Genomic DNA, 21134 nt, shown 5'->3' on the forward strand with positions numbered 1-21134 from the left:
GGCTAAAAGTGTCCTGGGTATGTCTTTTCTCGGGTTCCAAACTATCTTGTTTTGGTGTGAAAGCACGACCGACACACAGAGTTACTTTCGCATTCTTATTATAATACATATACAATGATTCTCGTACATGACATAAAGGTTTGCCATATTCATAAGCATAACACATTTCGCCATGTGAGCATAAAGAATTTTAAATTACATACGTTGACAAAGACTCTCCCCACATTATTCTAGGTAGGCAAAGAAAAGCCACAAAAATAAACAATATTGTTTTACAAAGATTTTGAGAACAAACAAGGGTTCAAGGGTTCAAGGTCATTGGGGTCTTTGAGGTGTAACCCTTCCACCGCAACGATGTTAAAGGTCCACATTATGTAATGCGTAGATTTAAGTGACCCATGCCTTGGTATACCAAAGGTGCTTGTGGGGTTTTTAATAAAAGCACAAAAATGAGTTTTTTTTCACAATCACACTTTATGGTATACGCTTATTTTTCTTCTGGTATCTATGCTTATTCTCAAAAATAAAATTGAGATAAGAGTAGGAGGATGATGATGGTCTATGCTTCTTCTCATACGGAGAAGTATTGAGCGTTGTACTTGAGGTGGACTTGTGATTTCAAATGTTTCAAGTTTAAGTTTCTCCACGATTTTTTTCGCCATTACTAATCAATGCTGTGTAGACTTTGACAGTATACTATATTTCGAGTATATAACTTTGATACCTATTTGATAATTTTATACCCGAGAAGCAGGAAGTTTACCCTCTCATCCACTACTTTCACGTTAACTTTTAACCGCGTCAGACCAAGAAAAAGGAGATTTTCTCAAAATACACGTCATTCAATTGAATGAGACGTCGCGCTTGACTTTGACAAATTGCCGGCAAGTCATTCCTAATTCATACGTTATACTGACGACCTCCTCACGGCTCCCGAGGTACCTCCATGCTTGCCTCTTTAGGGTACTCTGCACACGGCAAACTTTTTGTCGGCCGATAGTTTGTTTGAGCTCATAATCTCTATATATAAAAATGAATCTCTATATCCCTTGGTCATGGTATCACGCGTGAACGGCTGGACCGATTAAGTTGAAAACTAGAGAGGAGATAGCTTAAACCCTGGAAATGAACATAGAATTGTTTTTGTACCCATCCAACTAAGGGAAGCAGTTATCTCGGGACGCGGGTGAAACCGCGGACGGAAGCTAGTTCAGTATGAAGGTGAATGGTAGGACTCACATTACAAAGTTCGTCTATTAAGACTTTATAGACTGAAAACCTTGAATGGAAACAAGTTTTACTTAAAAAAAAAAATTGCCAACAAGTTGGTCGACTATTTAGTCTGCGGTGTGTACTCTTAACGTTATCGTGAAGCCCAGATTGTATTATGGTGAATTCTTTATGTACTGTTCATTGTAGTTGCGTGTTCATTTATTTAGGGGGAGCGAATTATTCAATTTAGGGGTTATGAGATTTTTCTTGTTGCTTATTAGGTGTTTGTGATGATACTAAGTAATGTATTGACGTAGGTAATGATTTAGCGCCTCTAAATTAATTGTTTTTTTACGTAACACATTTCAGAGGTTGGGTTGGGATGTTTGTTACATTGTGATGAAAATCACATCTCTTCAAATCATTTGCACTTGTCGAGTTTATTGCGCCACTTCATCTTTCCAACAATAACACATAGTATTTTTTTTGACGTTCAAGAAGTGCTGATTTTGAGCCTAGTTTGATAACATCATCTTGATTAAGAAAATATCGATAGTTAATCCAATACATAAGGTTTTGGACATATTACCTGGTGTATATTTCTTACAGTAATATCAGCCTAGCCTATATCTTTAAATTACATCTTCTAGCACACTATACATGCGTTAGTTAAATTCATAGCACATTGTTAGATGTTCAGAAGTGGGTCAACGCGCAGGGTTAACTGTACGGCTGGCCTGTTAGACCAATTACATTGTTTAGTTCGTGGGTAAGTGCTAGCAAATGTCTTACTTGCATATAGTCGGCGTTTGCATGCGGTGGTGTTGGGGTAATGGGTCGTGCACTTTGGTATATGGGTTTTGGTAGGTAGAGAGTGTAGGTATGGCTGAAAGTTATGGGATAGGCTAAGTGTTTAATCTGTATAGAGGGTTTGGAATAGATCGCATCGAAAGATTCACTGTATCGATGGAAAATTTTCAGGGCATTTGGTTATAGTTTGAGTAAATGATGGATGACGATTTATGAAATGATGATCTATATATTAAATAAAACATATCAAATAAAACAGTCATAGCATATCCTAGCGGATTTAATAATAAAGTTTCATCAATAACTCCATCACAGAGCAAGCGTCCTCGTGAAAAATTAATTAGCCAGCCATTGTTGCCGCTCAGACATTAATCAAGTTAGTTCCAACTTTAATAGTTAACCGTTCTTTGTCCTCAGATGTCTGCCGACAACCACTGAAGCGCCGAAGATCCCCTCATTAAAAATGAACTGACACTCCAAAAATAATAATGTACTCTTGATCAAAGGAAAGATGACAAACGTAAAATTAAAACTTATGTTCTTCCTGCTGAATGCTTTACTAACCGCGGATATAGTTCACGCGAGACCGTACTCCGACATGAACAACACAGACATCGTGCTGAAGTTTGGGAATAACAACAACACTTTTCATTTACCCATCGATCCTAACTCTGATACTCTAATCGTAGCTGAAGAGACTGAAGAAGAAATAAGAGAAACTGACAGAACATCTAAATCGGAGCTAGAAGATTTAATGAATGCAGAACAAGGGAGGGATGAGGATTTATCGAAGAAGGTTATGAGAGATCAGACGAAGATTGTTGATGTTCCTAACAGTGGCGCTGAGGCGGGCGCAGCCGAAAAACAAACGAACATATCAAGTAGTTTGCTAGATGATATCATCAATTCGGAGACAGACAGAGAAGATACTATTACAGATATTCTTTTCAGGCCAGAATCGGAGTTTGCCGAAGATATGCCAAAGTTTGAATTTTTGATAGCAGCTAAAATAAATGAGAGTGACTTTTTAAATAGAAGTGTAGGTGAGGTGGACAGGGATAGAAACAGTAGTGATGTGCTGAAGAAGGTGGACTATGTGGAGCTGGTGGAGGTGGCGAGGCCGTCGAAGGAGAACAAGAGTGCGCTGATGATGAACATCACTGGGCATGAGGTGGATAACGATTTGGCTCCAGATACGAGTGAGTATTCAGATATTTTTCAATTTTCATTAATAAGATAAAAAATAGGATTTCAGGTTTTAAAGCTCCAACTGCATCTACTTAAAATGTCTTTGAAAGTGTTCATATATCACTCAGTAACCGCCTTAATTAAATCTTAAAGTGTACCGTACTCTGAAAAGGAATATTAGTAATCTTCCAACTCACCTGCATTTATAAATTACTCCCTATCGCTTTCATAATAGGGTTGCTTTAGCACTGCACCTCTCTTATCTCATACCACCTGAGCAGTCTCTGGACCACTAAATTAATAACCAAGAAGGTTTGAATGTAGTCATTGAACCGGATCATTGAACTAAACGTTATCTAGTCGAGATACACCTGGGACGGGTGGAAATAGATCCATGTTTAGTTTATATGAGCTTGGCATATAAAGCAAGGCTCATCTAAAAATTGGAAAGGGTCCGAAACTGCTGTTTAGTTGCGAAATTATGACAATTAAGTACATAGATGTAAAAAATAAAATTACCATAATTTTAGGGTTTACCACACGCATTACGAATTTTTATTTCTATCTTCAGACCTCGGTCTATTTACATATTTTTGCAATTTTACCAAAACGGATCCTTTTCACAACAATACAACAAAATTTAGCATTAGCATTCCTCATTCCATTTCAACCATTTCCTGCATAATATAACGAGATTATGACTTGAAACATGAGTGAGGGTCGGAAGCATTGTGAAACCAACGTTCTGCTATACACCGCTTTGTCCCAAATACCTTTTTTGACAAATTAGCAGGCCTTTCTTGAAATGTATATGGCTGGGATCTTGCTCCACGCAAATTTGTATTCAGACCCTGTAGGGGTACGGTGGACTAAATCATATGGTGTGTTACAAAAAAAGGTAATAAGTGGCTTTGATGTCAAGTTTAATTTATTTTTAGAAAGATTTGTGTTTTGGAAAATAGAAGTTAAAGAATATTAGATTATATGACATAAATAAATAAAAGACTAGAGCCAGTTCAATACATTTTAGATCACATTCATAAAAAGTGTATAGATAGAATGAAATATTTGTGAACAATATTTGTTGATATGCAAAGCATCAAAAATATTATTTGCAAAGCCTGTGGTTTCAAACAAAATACTTAATCCTAACATTCCGTTTTGATTGCCCAATAAATTCACAAAGCTGAAGTATGCAGTTGACAAATAATGTAATTAAACGAATAGCACGCAAATGATGGTTCATTTGTCCCCGTGTTTGTTATTCGGAAGCAGTTTAAAGCTCATTGTTTGTGTCAATTAATTCCGTTTCATCGCAATTCGTATTGTTCTCGCCAAGCCTCGTAGAAGCTTCAGTTATTGATTGTAAAAGCTTTTGAGAAACGATATGAAAGGATTTTAACTGATGGAGTTTCGGAGAAGTGGGTGTGAAATTGAGTCCCCAGTAAGGAATGACTGATTGATTAAAAAAACTCAATTGAAGTTTTAAATTAATACGAATATCAAGCTTTTATTCCATAGCATCACTGAATGAAAATATCCTTAGTACCGTTTAAAACAACACGAATACGAATAAAACATAGCAGTTTCCAATAAATAAGAAAACGAGTGAACCGAATAAATTCAGGAAAAGCAAAAAGTCTGCGAATACGTTCCATTGCGGCTTATTATTGGCTAATTCCTCAAGCGACTAATTGGTAGTTGGGTCACGTAAAATCGATGCTTGTAACGGAATAGCGCCGAGATTTGAGCAGCGGCAAGATAGACCGGTCCCACGGTGGGTGCCAATTGGAAGTCTGCCCAATGTAGGATGTTTGCTTCAAAGAACATCGGAAATTGACTTATTTAGAGCGTGTTCTTTAGCGGTGAGTTTAGGAATATGCTACATGACATATGTACAGTCCAACGTATTATAAGCACTCTTGTTGTTGTCGTATTTGTATGCTCGTATCATATTTCTTTAAGTATCACCTTGTGTGAAGGGCGGGCGTTTTGGGGGCTGTCTTTTGTTTTGACGTTCGAAAAGTGCTGATTTTCAGCCTACTTTGAATAAATGACTTTTGATTTTGATTTTGATTTTGTACAATTGTACCACGTTTGGGCGCCAGTTGATAATTGGCGCCCAAGATGGGACTAATTATTTTGGGATGGGAGATTTCATGGATCGAGTACCACTTCAAAGATATGTAATAATAGGCGTAAAAGCTCTTAATTTATAACTTATGTTAACAATATACTGAATTGAAAGATAATTGAATCTCACACAACGTAGCTTCAGACTAAATATTCGATCTACCCACGTTTTGCCAGTAACTTCTACTTCGTCGGAGCTATTGTTCGAACTTTATATTCATAGAAAGTTTATTATGAACATTACACTTTCCTACATTTACTCAAGTCGGTTCATGTTTATGAAAACACATCGGTGTGGGTACACCTGAAGGCTGTTATGGGTTCACAAACTTTAATAACACTTTTATTTGTAACTGGCTGTTTCCCTCGGCTTAACTTTATATAAAACGCCAATGAAAATCTGGTGTCAAATATCTTTAAAACCAAGCGTGAAAACATAAAATATATTAAGTTTTTTTTTTTTTTATAATTAAAGGTGATTAAACTACCAGTCTTCCCATGGCGTATTATTGGGTTGCCCATGTTACTGGGTTGAAGAGTTCAGATAGGCAGTCGCTCCTTGTAAAACACTGGTACTCAGCTGAATCAGATAAGACTGGAAGCAGACCCCAACATAGTTTGAAAAAGGTTGGACAGATGATGATTGTAAGGTTATTATTAACCACTTTATATTCAAAGATGTTAGTATGAAACCGATTACTTCTGTTTTCTAAGTGCTAAAGAGTGCCGCAGTCGAGTTGTTGTTGTTTGAATAAATGACGATATTCTGCACTTTCAGTGTTATGACGCGCGCTCCATTTCAGTAGCGGCTCTTAACTGCATAAAGAGTGGTTTACTCTAGCAATTTTATGTAATAGTTCTGTTGGTTTGTATAATAATATTTATTTATTGTATATGTGTGTATGTTTTAAGTTCTTCGGTACTGTAAGGTTTCTAATATTCCTGTTCCTATTATATACAGATAATAGACTTTTTAGGATTCTTAAACAAAAGTAATTTTACGGATTTTATCGTGTTATATTAATATTATTTAATCCCGACGTTCCGTAATAGTAGTTTTATTCAAATACTCGCGTAATTAAGTGTCAGAAATCAATATTTTTATGATTTTTTATGGGTATTTTCCTATGAAAATAGACGGTTTGGCAAATAATTTGGACTGTAACAAGATAGAGGGGGGATTAGAACAGACGGATTGCGGTGATCCATCTTTTCCATTTAATAGGTGTGATGGAGCGGTTCATGCGTTGCCGAAAATGGGCACATTTTTTATTGAACGTAGTATTTTTTAGTATAGTAGCTTCGTCTAGCGAGCTTCACCCTCCTGTTGTGTTAACTCTACACACCTGGAAAAAGTGTAGAAGAGAACGAGAAGTAGGCTGTCTAACACTGAGAGAGATTTTTGACATCGGAAATTCCTAAGATAAGCGTGTTGAAGAAAATTAACAAACTCGAAAAAATGAATGCGTGTACTATTAAAGTTGACATTGGCTAACATTATTATTTTCTTATGTACATCGTCTTTTACATACCCAGAGTTTTAGAATCTCACAAGATTATTCTTGAACAAGACTAAGCCCTATATTTCATGAAAGGACTAAGGCCCCGGCTTCATCCCTGTCCTCTGATTTATTATCATAGTTTGAGATAGATGAGATATATTCTCAGCTCTTATGTGTTTTCGAGATTATGTGGCTTATATTACCATAGTGTTGAAATGCTAATGTAACTGACTTAATTTTTGTACAGACTTCTTTTCATCAGTAAAGCTAGTTTGCCTGTCTGTCCATCATCGGTCGACATTAGTGACAGCAGGAAATAATAGAAAAATACAAGAAAGCTTTTTGAATAAATTGTAGCGCCATCAGCGCGTTCGATGTTCAGTCAAACAACTGCCTATATGACTCAGCCTATGACCATCAGTCAAGACCTTTGCGGATTAGTGATTTTTACAAATTGAATTTACAGGTATTTTACCTGTCAGCCAGTCTTTTTAGTCGATGCTAGTAAAGTAAGCTGCCCTGGCATGTGAACTGTCGCAGTTTTGTCTGTTTTCTCAGGCTACTCGGATGTGCAGACTTTGTTCCTCGCGTGCTTCGGGACGTTGCTGCCGCTGCTGGCTGTGCTCTTCGCTACGCTGCTCATTAGGTGAGTTCTATATGGCCTTATATGTATGTGATGCGTGAGGGTGATGCGATCGGTGTGATGTGTACCATGGTCTTGCTGATAATATAATTATAATATTGGTTATTGTTCTGGGTCTGTGTTTAGCTAGTAAGATGACAGTGTTCAATGAATTTAAAAATATAAAGTAAAATATGCTATACAACTGGTTATTAGGTAAGTAATAGCAGCCCTTATATGGAACAATGGCTAGAGTGACAATATTGCCAAAACTACCTAAATACTCAAATGTTCCACTAAACAGTAACATCTCAGACAAATTGCTACTAATTTCTCACAATACCTTTAATTACTACTCCCTCACAACTAAATACGTTTTCCTAATATTGAAATCGTCACCACAACTAATTACTCTTGTTATTGAAATCCAAATTGTTATGTAAACGTCACAAACCCAGCTCATATTTCATGTCTTAGTTACCGGTAGTTGAAATTAAACGTCTCGTCATATAGCCGTTTTGTTGTAACTGAGGTGTGGGTAGTCGGAACTAGGAACTATGCAGGCGTTTCCACGAATTATGGGCCGTTATTTAGTATATTGTTTTCGAGTTTCCTGCTGTAAAAAGAAATCTACAGGTGGTTAAATATTTGCTGTTATGTTCAACGATATTTAGAGCTGTTTACAGAACCTCTAGTGTTTAATCTATTTAATGGTAGTTCTATTTATTCGGATACGAATTCGGAACGTATTGCTCGAAATTTTATGAAGATTATATTGGGTCTTAGAAAGATTGATCTATTCTTTATCAAAAACCTCATAGAAACTCCAATGAATGGCACTAAATATATGAAGGAAATAGATATAGAAGAAAATATGACGAGAAAATATTACGGCGCATTTCCTCTTTCAATACACGACTCATGACAAATAACGGAACATTACTTAACAGTCTGTCAATACCCATTGGTAGTCACTCGAGTTTTTTTGCAAGCGAAATAAAACCTTATGTTAGTGTGATAAGGTGCAATATCCCTTGTCTAATTTCAAAGTATGAACGTATAATATAAGGGCACTTGTACACGGCAGGATGGGCTTACAAATAGTTATTGGATTTGTCGAGTGTAGTCGGCTTTATTTTTTGTTTCATAGTAAACGAGCGGCAGTGTGTCGCGGGTTTTATTCCAACTTTTGCATTTGAGTTTTATGAAGTGGGCGGAATATTAAAAATGTTTCGCAATTTGTATGCTTAATATTTTTGTGTTGTTTTGTTTGTCGGTGCGTGTTCAAGCTCGAGTTATTTATGCACGTGTTCTGTTTTACTTACTTTTTAAGCTATTAATTATTTCTCTACTGGACTTAGTATTTTGCTATTTTATTCAATGCAATGTTAGTAGAGTTGGATTGGTTATTAAAACCTTTAATATTTTCTTTAATATGGACGTTTATTTAACACGAAACCATTTAAGACGACTTTTATTTCAATATTGATATCTAACAATCTAAGGCAAACCAGAAAGCCACTAATTCTGCAATAAACAACAAAACCTTCTAACAAAACACACTAGCCAACTTAGAAAACTACCATTCCACAACTATTCTTCGTAATCTATACATATAATAAATCTGTAAAAAAACTGTGTCTGTACATTGAATATATTAAAAAAATAATAATTGGGTGGGGTTTAGAAACAGTAATGGAGCACAAATCCAAAAAAAAAAATTCTGTCTGTATGTCTGTATGTCTGTTTGTTTGTACACGCTAATCTTCCGAACTACTGAACGGATTTCAATGATTTTTTCTTTGTTGTGTCAGTATTAAGCCTGGTCAACATATAGGCTATAATTTATCTTCGAAACTTGAAGACCTGATGCAGAACACCAACAGACCAACAAAACTATAAGAGATACAAAAATGGTGTCATGGCAAAAATTGTTTCATGTGATGAGCATTTTCAGCTGAGATAATAAATTTGAAGATCTGGAACACCTGATGTGGAACCCGAAGAGCCCAGCTTCTCTGTACCATATACAGGTATGCCGTTTTAGCAAAAGTTGTTCAATTTGATAAGCACTTTCTATTGACTTATACAAATTGAAGATCTAAAACACCTGATGTGGAACTCCAGGGGCCCAGCTAGACTATAGCATATAGAGGTATGACGTTTTAGCAAAAGTTGTTCAATCTGATAAGCACTCTCTATTTTGACGTATAAACATCGAAGATCTGGAACACCTGATGTGGAACTTCAAGAGCAATACTACACTTGAAATGTATAGAAATGAATGTTATGAAATAGGTATGGTGAATCAAAAAAAGTAATTAGTCCGTCTTTTAGATAACCCTAAAATAATGGACACGTATTTTTTCTTTTCTCCTTCTCACAAACAAATAATAAGATATAACACGCTTGAATTTTGTGTTAAGTCACTGCTTAGTACAAATTTTACATACCTAGACGTGGCGTCACGAGCCTCCACTCTCCGATTTTTTTGCGTTATATATATCTCATTATTATTTTGTATGTCTCTTCCAGACCTCGGGACTACAGAGTTCCGAATTTTTGGGAGGCAAACGTGAGGCCAAAGCCAACACGCTGAAGCCCTTTTGAGACAACTTTAATGAAATGGTGACACAAAACCGACAATTATCCCTTTATACACTATAGAAATGAACCCAAGGACAATCCCCGGTGAACGTCGTTAAAAAAAAAGACAATCTGTGCTATACCATTGCAAACTGTGGATGAATACTACTTGGGCTATTGTGATGGGATGCTATAGTTCGGCCATTCAGAGAATGCGTTCCTGACACGTCGCGATTGAACTGACGACGTAACTTTGCAATGGCGTTGCAGTTACGATAAAAATATTTTTGCTGGTTGTTTACCGTTTTAACAATTGAGGAGCATTAAAACAACATTATTATATCAATAATCAATGAATGTAGTTACGTCGTCAGTTCAATCGCGACGTGTCAGGAACGCATTCTCTGAATGGCCGAACTATAATAGACTAGGAATGGGGAAACTACGGGAACTATGGCTCCTGCCGATGACAATGTATTAGATACATGTAAAAATGGCAGGTGGAGACTCGCCAGCTCACTTACTGGGCCCCCGGGAATCTGTCACTGAATAGCAACAAAAGGGCAACAGGGACATGAGTGGCTGAAGTGTGAGGATACCTCGGCGGATTTTAAACGCAGATTACGCGCTCCCTGTGGGTCACTTACCACGAGGCACCTATCCTCCGAGCTGGGCTACTAACCCTGCTCAAGCGACTCCACTCTGGATGGTCAAGCCAAGCCAGAGGCGTGAGACCTACCCCCGTCATGGTTCACTCCGACCGGCCGGAGATGGGGGACAGTATACTCTCCCTGGAGAACTCAGTATATATGTCCCGCGGGGTCGCTACTCCCCGTCATCAGCCTCAGATATCCTGCGATGCTTATATCTCATTATTATTGTCGTTATTATCTCAAGAGCCTTTGTCTCAATTATGTTAGGGTCGACTTCCAGTCACGATGCAACTGAGTACCAGTGTTTTAAAAGGAGCGACTGCCTATTTGACCTCCACAACCCGGTTAACCGCTCAACCCCCAACACCCCTCGGTAAAACTGGTCAGACATACTGGGTTCTGACTACCCATAACGACTGCCAAGAATTTTCAATGACAGCCGGAACCTACAGTTTAACATCCCCTCCAAATAACGGTCATTGGTATCCAAAATATACGTAGAAAGTACATACGAACTTAGAAAAGTTGCATTGGCAGGTACTTGCCAGACCTGGAATTAAAGACGCACGCTCATACTTGAGAGATTGGTTCTCTACCCACTAAACCACCACGACTTCCACTAAGTCATCACGACTTTGTCATCTCAGTAACATTTAATGTTTTTTACAACTTAAATGCGGACTAATTAGAATCACTACTTTTATCCCTATGGTCACGTCTATTGCGGTTCAGTTCTCAGCGTTTTGTTTAGTCTGCTGTGCTTTTGCCGTTAAAGTACAAAAATTAAATATTTGGAATATTTCTAATGGCTATGCGTATTCCGTTGTTTTCAAGTCAACGGGCCCTTAAAATTCAATATCAGACGATTCAGATCTTTGATTTTGCTGACCCCGTAGTCGCTGGCATAAGGGACAGGGTCCGCGTACGAAGTCGCGGGCAGAAGCTAGTACGTAATAAAAACTTTCAGTATCACACTTATATACCCGCATACCCGGCTACACCAGCATACCCGGGTATAACCAGCAGACCCGGGTACCCGGTTTACAGTAATTCGATAACTTGGTTGACCCGCTTCTTGATTGTGTTCCTCGGAGTCCATTTAGGCTGTATTGTGTTAGGTATACAGAACTATGAGAAGTAAGGTTAGATAGTTCATGAAGATTATTATTGGTTTTGGTTTTTGGTGGGTAGAATTGAAAGTGAAAGGCCTTAAAATATGGCAGTAAAATTTGGCTTTGCTTGGAATATGTAATTTCATCAATAATTTTACCGAGGTAATTAAAAATTGAATATTACGTAAACATTATATAAGTATGTATTTATTTACGTCAATTTACTTATCTGAATTTGTCACTCATTTTAAACAGGATAATTTTTAATTAACTTCCAGAATTTATAAAACGTCATTAGGCAATTGATAATTAAATTTTGCTTTCCTTTGATTTTTTTTCCTGTTGGGTGCCAATAAGTGCTAATTGCGCCTATTGTGGGACATAGTGTAAATCACATAATTTGAAATAATTACTGCCATTCCAAGGGACCTGAATAGACTAACATAAATTGTTTGAAATAAACATAACCTTTCTTGGCAGTCGGTAAAAACAAGGCTAAAGAAGATTAAACAGCAGTTTATTACAAACCTTTTATATTTCCCACCCACAAGGGCTTGTTTACCGCTCAAACTCCTTAACAAGGCTGTTAGCATAACCGAACGTTACAAAAGGTTGATTTTACAAGTACGTCATTGTGTCCCACGTTGGGTGCCATTATCCCGGGTCAGTGGACGTATGTCTCTTTGGTGAGTAGGTGACAAGGGGTGCTCAGTTCTCGTCTTAATAGAATTATTAAGGTAAGAACCTTTTGGTAAAGGGTATATTTATTAGGTTATAAGCTGCACATGAATATTATAGCTTATTGGGGTATGGGTGGAGGATGGATAGAAACTCGTTTTGCTCAGATATCTAATAGTCAATCCTAAATATAATGTATTGTAGGGAGGCTTCCGGAAGCGATACATGATATCCACATACATTACCTTTAGTACCTACTAAATTACCAGTAAAACCTAATGTTTTAATATATGCTGTATGTAAAAAAATCAATCTAAACATTACTATACGTCTACTGATAATGTCATACGATGTTTGACAATCATTCATTAACTAAATTGGAAATGAGCCTACCCAAATCCTGTCTAATTAACAAATCCTTACTACACAGAACACTCAATCGGAATATTTATTAATGCCTCAAACACTTAATTCAATATAACCAGACATTAAAAGTCCAGACCAATTTCTTTCCCCAAATTGGTTTCAGCTAAAACTGTCGACCGGCCCCCGAAGTAAAATTAAGTCGTTTTAAAATATATTCAGTGGCGCTGGAGGCGAGCCAAACTGTTTATTGAATTCTATCGACTGCTTAAAGTCTACCTTTATGTTGTACCACAGACTAAAGAAGGATGAACGGAGATGCTTTAATGCAGGTAGGTCAGGCGCCTTCTTCTAGGTCAATTACGGTGGGCATGACCGAAATGATAAGTTACGAGTGAATTAACAAGGCGTCCGTGTTTTTTGAGACATCTGTCAAAGATTTTTGGTATTACAAATATTAAGGGGTCCAAAGAAGGCATATAAAAGGTCCTTCACACACACGCATTTTGGCGCGCTATTCTTTTAGGAAGATTTTCCGTTATGGCACCTCCACTAGTCATTATGTTCTCCTTATGCTGAACCGACTTTGAAAAATCGCTAAGAATTCCCAACTATAGAAAATGGTGTTCTTGCAATGAAAAATGGAAATAGTAATTGCTTTGCGCAAGTTTAAAAGTGCAATAAGCAATTTTATTGCGGTGATCTTTCATGTTAGATTGTGCATGTTTATCGGGTGATAAAATGAGGGTAGTCTTTCATATTATTATTAGCATTTAATCAGATTTAATTTTACCACTGAAATAATTCTGAAATAAGCGTTTAATTATGAAGTTAAAATACCTTTATATACAGGTAGCCTTGAACTTATAAACCTAAATTTCTCAACGCAAGAAAATCTATCTATAAAAACTGCATTAAACAGTAATGGCCTTACTACAAAAACTTAAACACCAGTTTTACACTTGTCTAAAAAAATGCGGCTGCAAAATGAACCATATGTCAACGTCATAATTTGACATTTTTTTAGACAAGGCATAAACTGACGTTTGAAAGTTTTTGTGGTAAGACGGGAAGTGGTTTATTTCAAATTATTGTTTCCTCAAAGAAAATGGCTTCTCCACTTTTGTCACTTTACCTCATTATCCAAAATAAACAACCGAACCAAATTCCGACTACCCGCTTTACCTTGAATAATAATTTTGGCGCCAACCTTCGTATCCTCCTATTGATAGTACACTGGTCCTATATAAGTTTCATTAAAAGTTCACTGCACACTAAACAGTTGGCCGACAGTTGAACCGATAGTTGGCAAATATTTTTTTTAAGAAAATCTTGATTCCAATTGTAGTGTTCGCCCTACCTGTATCCCATCCGATAATTAGGATATCGGCTCGCTTGTCCACATAACGTCTTACTCTCGTGCCACACACTCTCACGGTTTTCCGCCAACTGGCCATAGAGTATAGTGTGCACTCTCCGCGTCTATGCGACAACGAGACGACAGATATCGGTGATAATACAGTACACTACACAATCACACTTTTCAGTCGGTCCTACAGCTCAATACCTGATCTTTGTAATGCGCGTACTACCATTTATCTTCATACTGCTTTATGAGCCCAAACAAACTATCGGCCGACTAAAAGTTTGCAGTGTAGTGCTGTAATTCACACTTGATGTTCACACAAAAGAGATTCCATTGGCCTGAGGTCTGTGGATCAGGATGTAGTCTCGGTATTGTGTGCCGTTTAGGTATTTGTCAGCTAATAGACACCACGGTACGTTTGAATGTATGAACACTATATTTTTCCATCTGTGAATAAGTGTATAGAATTCTAGAACATTCCATAGATACGTGTAGTTTTGTTTTTGCACAAGAACACGGATCCAGAACAATATTGTTTCAACTGTGTGGTAAGCTTTTATACACGGTGTCGCTGTCAATTCGAAATCTTCAACCCGATTTCTTTTGACTTTCTGGCTTCTGAATACCCACAATGACTACCATAAAGGTTCAAATTACAGCAAAGATAGTCCTTCAATGATACTGAAATATTCATCCAATTATTTCAACAATAATTAAAGTTACACCCGTAATTTCTCAGGTGTCTCTGCCGTCGCTACTGCCCCACGTTCTGCAAGAAGCCGACAGGATCCACCACCTCCGACAGCAGCGAGAAGCAAGATGCTAATCATCAACAGGTAAGAGATCAGATATTCATTACAATTCTCTTCGGACAACTTTGCTTACACAGACAACGTTATTAGTGACTGCAAAGTAGTAAGTAAAATGTACTAAGAAAATACGCGCTGCGTATACGCGATTAAATGGATAAGTTTATGAAAAAAGGAGTAATTTGACGAGAACTGTAAAGTGGAAATGACGAGTATCATCTTTTAATACTTCGTATCTATTTACGTTGAAAAATATATAATTTATCTTTAGCCTCACAGTTTGGTCTACACTGGCATCATAGTCCCGGACTACAACTTTAACACATTCACTGCGTTACGGCAAGTATTTAGCCGTGTTTGACTCTCAGCCAGTGCGGTAGCTCGTTGTCCTTGTTTTGCGTACTGTGCGGGGGCGATTTATCTAAGTTCCCTTGCGCGTAGGAATGAGATAGTGATATTTTCAATATTGTTGCTTTTAATATAATAATATTGTACACTAACAATATACGGCAAAATAGTTGCCGTAACGCACAGTAAAATAATTATTTTCATTCAGTGCGGTACGGCGAATATCTTGCCGTACCCCCCCAACCCCGCACCACACTGCATGCGTCCGCGCGGCGGTTCAGTGTGCGCTAGTGCTGGCCGTAAGCAAGACGTAACAATATTTTTTGTGAAAAATATTACGCGGTTCTGCTACAATGAGACGTTCACATAAAAAACTGGATTTGAGTAGAGAGAGAGAGGGGAAATCATCATCTTGATGCCAAAGATGTCAAGTGTGAAAATAATTCAGTGGAATAACTACCTACTTACTAAGTTTCATACACGTCCTTTAATAGTTTTTAGTTTTTTTTAAATTTGTCTGTTGGCGTAGTGGTTGTGGGTTAGATTCCCACACAAATCAAACATTCTTTGTCTAGTTGTCTTGGTCTGGGTGTATTTTCTAACTATACTATGCATTATATGTATTTGGGACTAGGTGGCGCTATAGTGTGATTGTGGTAGAATATAAATACATATTTATACATATTATATAATTAGGTTACATAATTATGTTGATTTATATAATAATATAACACTGATAAATATGAATATTTTATCTACAATAAAAAATATTTTTAAACCATCGACTATCATTCCAGAAGTAAACCCCATCCCTAGCATTTTTTCACTTCTACGCTGTACGGCATATATATTGCCGCGAATGAAAGATTTTGAAAAATCTCTGTATCTTTCAAAGTATAACAGAGAACCCGGGGCGACTGCAGCTAGGTGTATACAAGGATATAGTCTATCGATTTGTTGATAAAAACCATTGATATAGGTGGTTTCCACGTCTGTATAGGCTTTGAAAGTCAGGTTCTGGTACGGCAAAATAGAAGCCGTAACGCATATCAGGAAATATAGATACGGGCAGCATTTGTCTCGTATCGCACTAGTAGAAAGTTTAGATTTAACGCTGCCGCAGTGAATGTGTTAAAACAAAGACAATTATAAAACATCAAGTATTTAGCGTCACAGTTTGGCCTATGCTGGCGTCGATTCTATACCACCACTGTAAAACGAAAACTAAAACATCAAGTATCATTTTAAACTCCAATAGTCGTTGCCTACTATCCAAAAGATTCGGTTAGCGAAAAACCAATTGTACATCGGAGGCCCGGGCCAAATATTTGCTGAACCAAGCGCCGGACATTTTAAACAAGGATTATATTCGATATTTTCTACCAATAATGTAATTGGATTTAGCTTGTTTGAGGTTTGGCCAGATATAAAATTAATTTTGGGATTGGCCTTTTCATGTCCCGCTTTGTACCTATTTTTGCTGGTTTAATAACAGGGTGATCCTTTTATATGTTTTATGAAGTCAATCTATACAGTATACATAGATGTGTTATCTCACGAAACCGCTTTCATGAGATAAAACATCTATGTATACTCGCCCGCGTGAGTAATACTTGTGAGTGCTAATTGTCTTTATGTGACTTGCGTCCCTCGGGTACTACTTTGTGCACTCGGATAAAAAGAAGCATTCATCAATTAATGGACAATATAACGCTGAAGATTAGCGAGAATTATAGAAAAAGTTATCAAGATTAGCGCGTTCAAACAAATAAACTCTGCAGTTTCTAATATGTTTGTTAAATAGAACAGAATTTTTCTATTAACACACAAATAGTAATAGTAAGGCCTCATACGTCAGAAAAATCTACAACGATACATAAAAACTACAGTTCAAAGGTAATCTTCCCTTAGATGTAATCTTTCTGTCGAAGGTACATCACACCTAATATTGATTCTGCCAAGTTTCCGGGATCTCAGATATCCCCCGAGATCAGTTGCTAGCAGAGATGGATTTTATGACGGGAAACTATGTACTTAAGTATAGCTTCCATATGAAAAATAGGGATTTTGGGCAGTATCGATTTATAGTTTTTGATGCTCTACGTTATTTAAGGCTTGGATTTATGAGTAATTTTGCCGGGTTTTATCACATTTATGATATCCACACACTGCAAAGTTTTATTCAGCTGATAGTTTGTTCGGGCTCATAAATCAGTAATGAGATTAATGCTAGTATGGACATAACAATAATCAGGTATTTAGTCGGCATCAGACTGAGTGAAAACTTTGATTGGACTAGAAATTTTCTAAAAAAAATCAACCATCAGGTCGACTGTCGGCCGACTGTTTATTCTGCAGTACCCCAGTACTCTTATTGTTAAATTATCTAGAGAGGAGTTAAATAATAATAGTCATTAAAATACTATTAACCTCTACATAAAATATTCTGGGCAATGGTGAATGGAAACGGAATTATTTCACCATTAATTTTCAACTAATAACAGTACTTTATATACTCTAAAATCCTTGCATCCATTCCAATTCTATTTTGCAATAGTATTTGCAAACGCCAGCATTAAGTTTCCCAGAATCAGGGGCCGAGTGATCTGACACGAACCAGACGTATATTGTAATCTGTGCATGCAAATGCTTTCTGGGAAAGTCCGTCAGAGTTAAGCCGTGTGTTGGATGATGGTAACACGATTTGTTAAAATCGGGAGAAAATCTGTGCGAGTTGATTTTACTGAAATGGTTTTAAAATAATAATGTTATAGTGCTCGCAATTAGACAAAATGTTGCCTATGTACTTTCTCAGGCTTAAGAATATGTGTACCAAATATTCAAATAGATTCTGAAGTTTTAGCTTGAAACCGCGAAAGACAAACAGATTTAATTTACTTTACGTACTCACCCGTGTACATTATTTATTTCTTCTAAAATTTATATTTCTCTATAGATAGTGAGTGCAATAAAGGAAGATAATACATAACACTTTTGCATTTATAGTAGGTAATAGTAAGGTACAAAGGTAACTAGGTGCAAATAGCAACCCAAAATCATATTTAATAACATTCAAACCCCCTAACTGTCCAATTTTCGGCAAGTTTATATCAAAGCTTAACACGAGTAGTATAATAAAGTTACATAAGTGCCAGTTATTCAGCAATTCACTGGCGAGACTAGACGGTACTGGACCTAACCCAATCCGCTGCTAAAGTGATTCCGTTGATAACCAAAAGCAGCTTGTACAGGTATTTGATAACCTTATTATGTATTTAACTGGTCTTTTATGTATAGAGTAGTGAATTTGTGATGGCTGAGATGATGATGATGATGATTATACTAGGTACAGTTTGAGTTTTGTTAAAGCGCCTGCCAAAAATATGTCCGCAAGATGTTTTTAAGTATAGTGAACGTAAGACGCACTTTAACATTATTATTATTTACCATCATTTTTTTAGCTATAGGATGCTCTAGACAAAATGCTGAACACAGAACTCCCTGATTTACTTCTTATACACCTTAACGTTACCAAACTTAGCTGTTTCTATGTATGTATATTTCAAGGAAATATAAAACATTTAAGCAATACCTACGTATTTAGCTTGTGTTTTGGTGTTCAGCTCTTCTTTGAAGTAAATACTTTTCTAAGGAGTACACACCTTTTCTAAAAATTCATCAAAACATAGTATAACCTATTAACGTTTAGTTTACACAGCAGGAACAGTGTATACGTTACCGAGTGAAGTGAAACCCGCATATAATTGCGGCGCCGCGACTGTTTGCGCGCGTCAACACAGCAGGCGCTTGCAGGAACTTGGAGATATTTACCTTCTGTATTACATTTGTATGTTTAGTTTAGTTATTATAATTGTAACTAAAGGATAAAAGTGATCGACTACATTTTTATCAATAAAAGTGTGTTAGAATCTGTACCGAGTTATATGAACTATTTTCGAACTCTGCCGTCATAGACATAGATAGACAGCTGATCTAATAATTTAATAAAAATAAAAATAAATACATTTCTTTACAAGTTTAATAATACATGTAAAGAACATACATAAAATGTTGTTATTTACTGTATCCATACGATATTCTCCTCCCAATTTAAAATTACTTTAAGGTACAACTCCTTCATTTTGTATACCATGTTTAATGCAAATAAACGATTTATTATTATTATTTTGTATGTCTCTACCAGACCTCGGGACTATAGAGTCCCGGATTTTTGGGAGGCGAACGTGGGGCCGAAGCCAACACGCTGAAGCCCTTTTGAGACAACTTTAATGAAATGGTGACACAAAACCGACGATTATCCTTGTATACACTATAGAAATGTACCCAAGGACAATCCCCGGTTCTGTGCTAAACTATTGCTAACTATGGATGAAAACTACTTGGGCTATTGTGATGGGATGCTAGTGGACTAGGAATGGGGAAACTACGGGAACTATGGCACCTGCCGATAACAATGTAATAAATACACGTAAAAATGGCAGGTGGAGACTCGCCAACTCACTTACTGGGCCCCCGGGAATCAGTCGCTAAATCGCAACAAGAGGGCAACAGGTACATGAGCGGCTGAAGGGTGAGGATACCTCGGCGGACTTTAAACGCAGATCACGCGCTCCCTGTGGGTCCAGCATCACCGGCCCACTCGCCACTTACCACGAGGCACCTACCCTCCGAGTGGGCTGTTAACCCTGCTCTAGCGACTCCACTCTGACCGGCCGATGAAGGCAAGCCAAGAGGCGGGAGACCTATCCCCCGTCATGCTTCACTCCGGCAAGCCGGAGATGGGGGACAGTATACTCTCCCTGGAGCACTCGGATATATAGCCCCGCGGGGTCGCTACTCCCCGTCATCCGCCTCAGATGCCCTGCGGGGCTTATTATTATATTATTAACTTGCACCAAATGTACATTTTTGCTAAAGAAAATCTTGAATGACTTAGAACGACTAACAAAAACATAAAAAAATCACCAAACCGTTTCCAAAAAATACGAATAAATTAATGACCAACCAAATGACATTAAAATAATCCTCAATAAACACTCCTACTTCTTCAACCCTCGGCAGTAAGTAAACCCACAGACGGGGTATTTGCACGGGAGTCATGACGTCACGGAGGTCACAGGATTTACCTTCCCCCGGGGAGGGATCACACGTGCCGATGATTTACTACCCTCTGTAGTTACTGCCTATTCTTTTTCAGGGTTTTTTGGTATTTTTTTGGCACGTGTAAGTTAATAAATAGGTATGTACGTGGTCCATAGAAATCGTTTTTGGTCCAGACTTGTTATACAATGTTATGTTGGCTAAGCCGAATTTTCGTAGTTATGATTTCATGTTATAGTCTTCTTCTTATGGCTCCACTGCAGAGTGCTAACCTCTTCTTATATAGAGAAGAAATGAGCGTTAATTACCACGCATGCTCAAGGCGGATTGGTGATTTCAAATGTTAAAGTCCAGGTTTTCTCAAGATGTTTTCCTTCACCTTTACCCAGCCTTTGTCCATTGCCATCACCTATAATATAGTTATCAATTTGATTATATTTTTTTTATCTGAGTGATACTTACACTCTATACTCATACTTTATTTTAATGAGTTAATTTAGGTCAGGAACATTCACTGCTATATAATTGTATTAAACCATTCCATTGTGAACATAAGCTTCACATGTAACACACTTTTCAAACCAAACTAAATTCAAAGGCAAAATAATCTGCAAGTTCCAAAAAATATCGC

At 37.2% G+C, this 21134-nt stretch overlaps 1 protein-coding gene across 1 annotated transcript in view; it reads left to right on the forward strand.

The window, feature by feature from the left end:
• The window catches only part of LOC124637440, an 80963-nt gene that overhangs the window by 24444 nt on the left and 35385 nt on the right, over positions 1-21134 (forward strand). Inside the window, exons 2-4 of the mRNA XM_047173928.1 lie at positions 2440-3221; positions 7404-7491; positions 14965-15061. Of these exons, the coding sequence (XP_047029884.1) occupies positions 2534-3221; positions 7404-7491; positions 14965-15061 (873 nt within the window). The 5' untranslated portion in view covers positions 2440-2533. The remainder of the gene's footprint in view (positions 1-2439; positions 3222-7403; positions 7492-14964; positions 15062-21134) is intronic.

Source organism: Helicoverpa zea, chromosome 16 (assembly GCF_022581195.2).
Source record: "Helicoverpa zea isolate HzStark_Cry1AcR chromosome 16, ilHelZeax1.1, whole genome shotgun sequence".
NCBI lineage: Eukaryota > Metazoa > Arthropoda > Insecta > Lepidoptera > Noctuidae > Helicoverpa > Helicoverpa zea.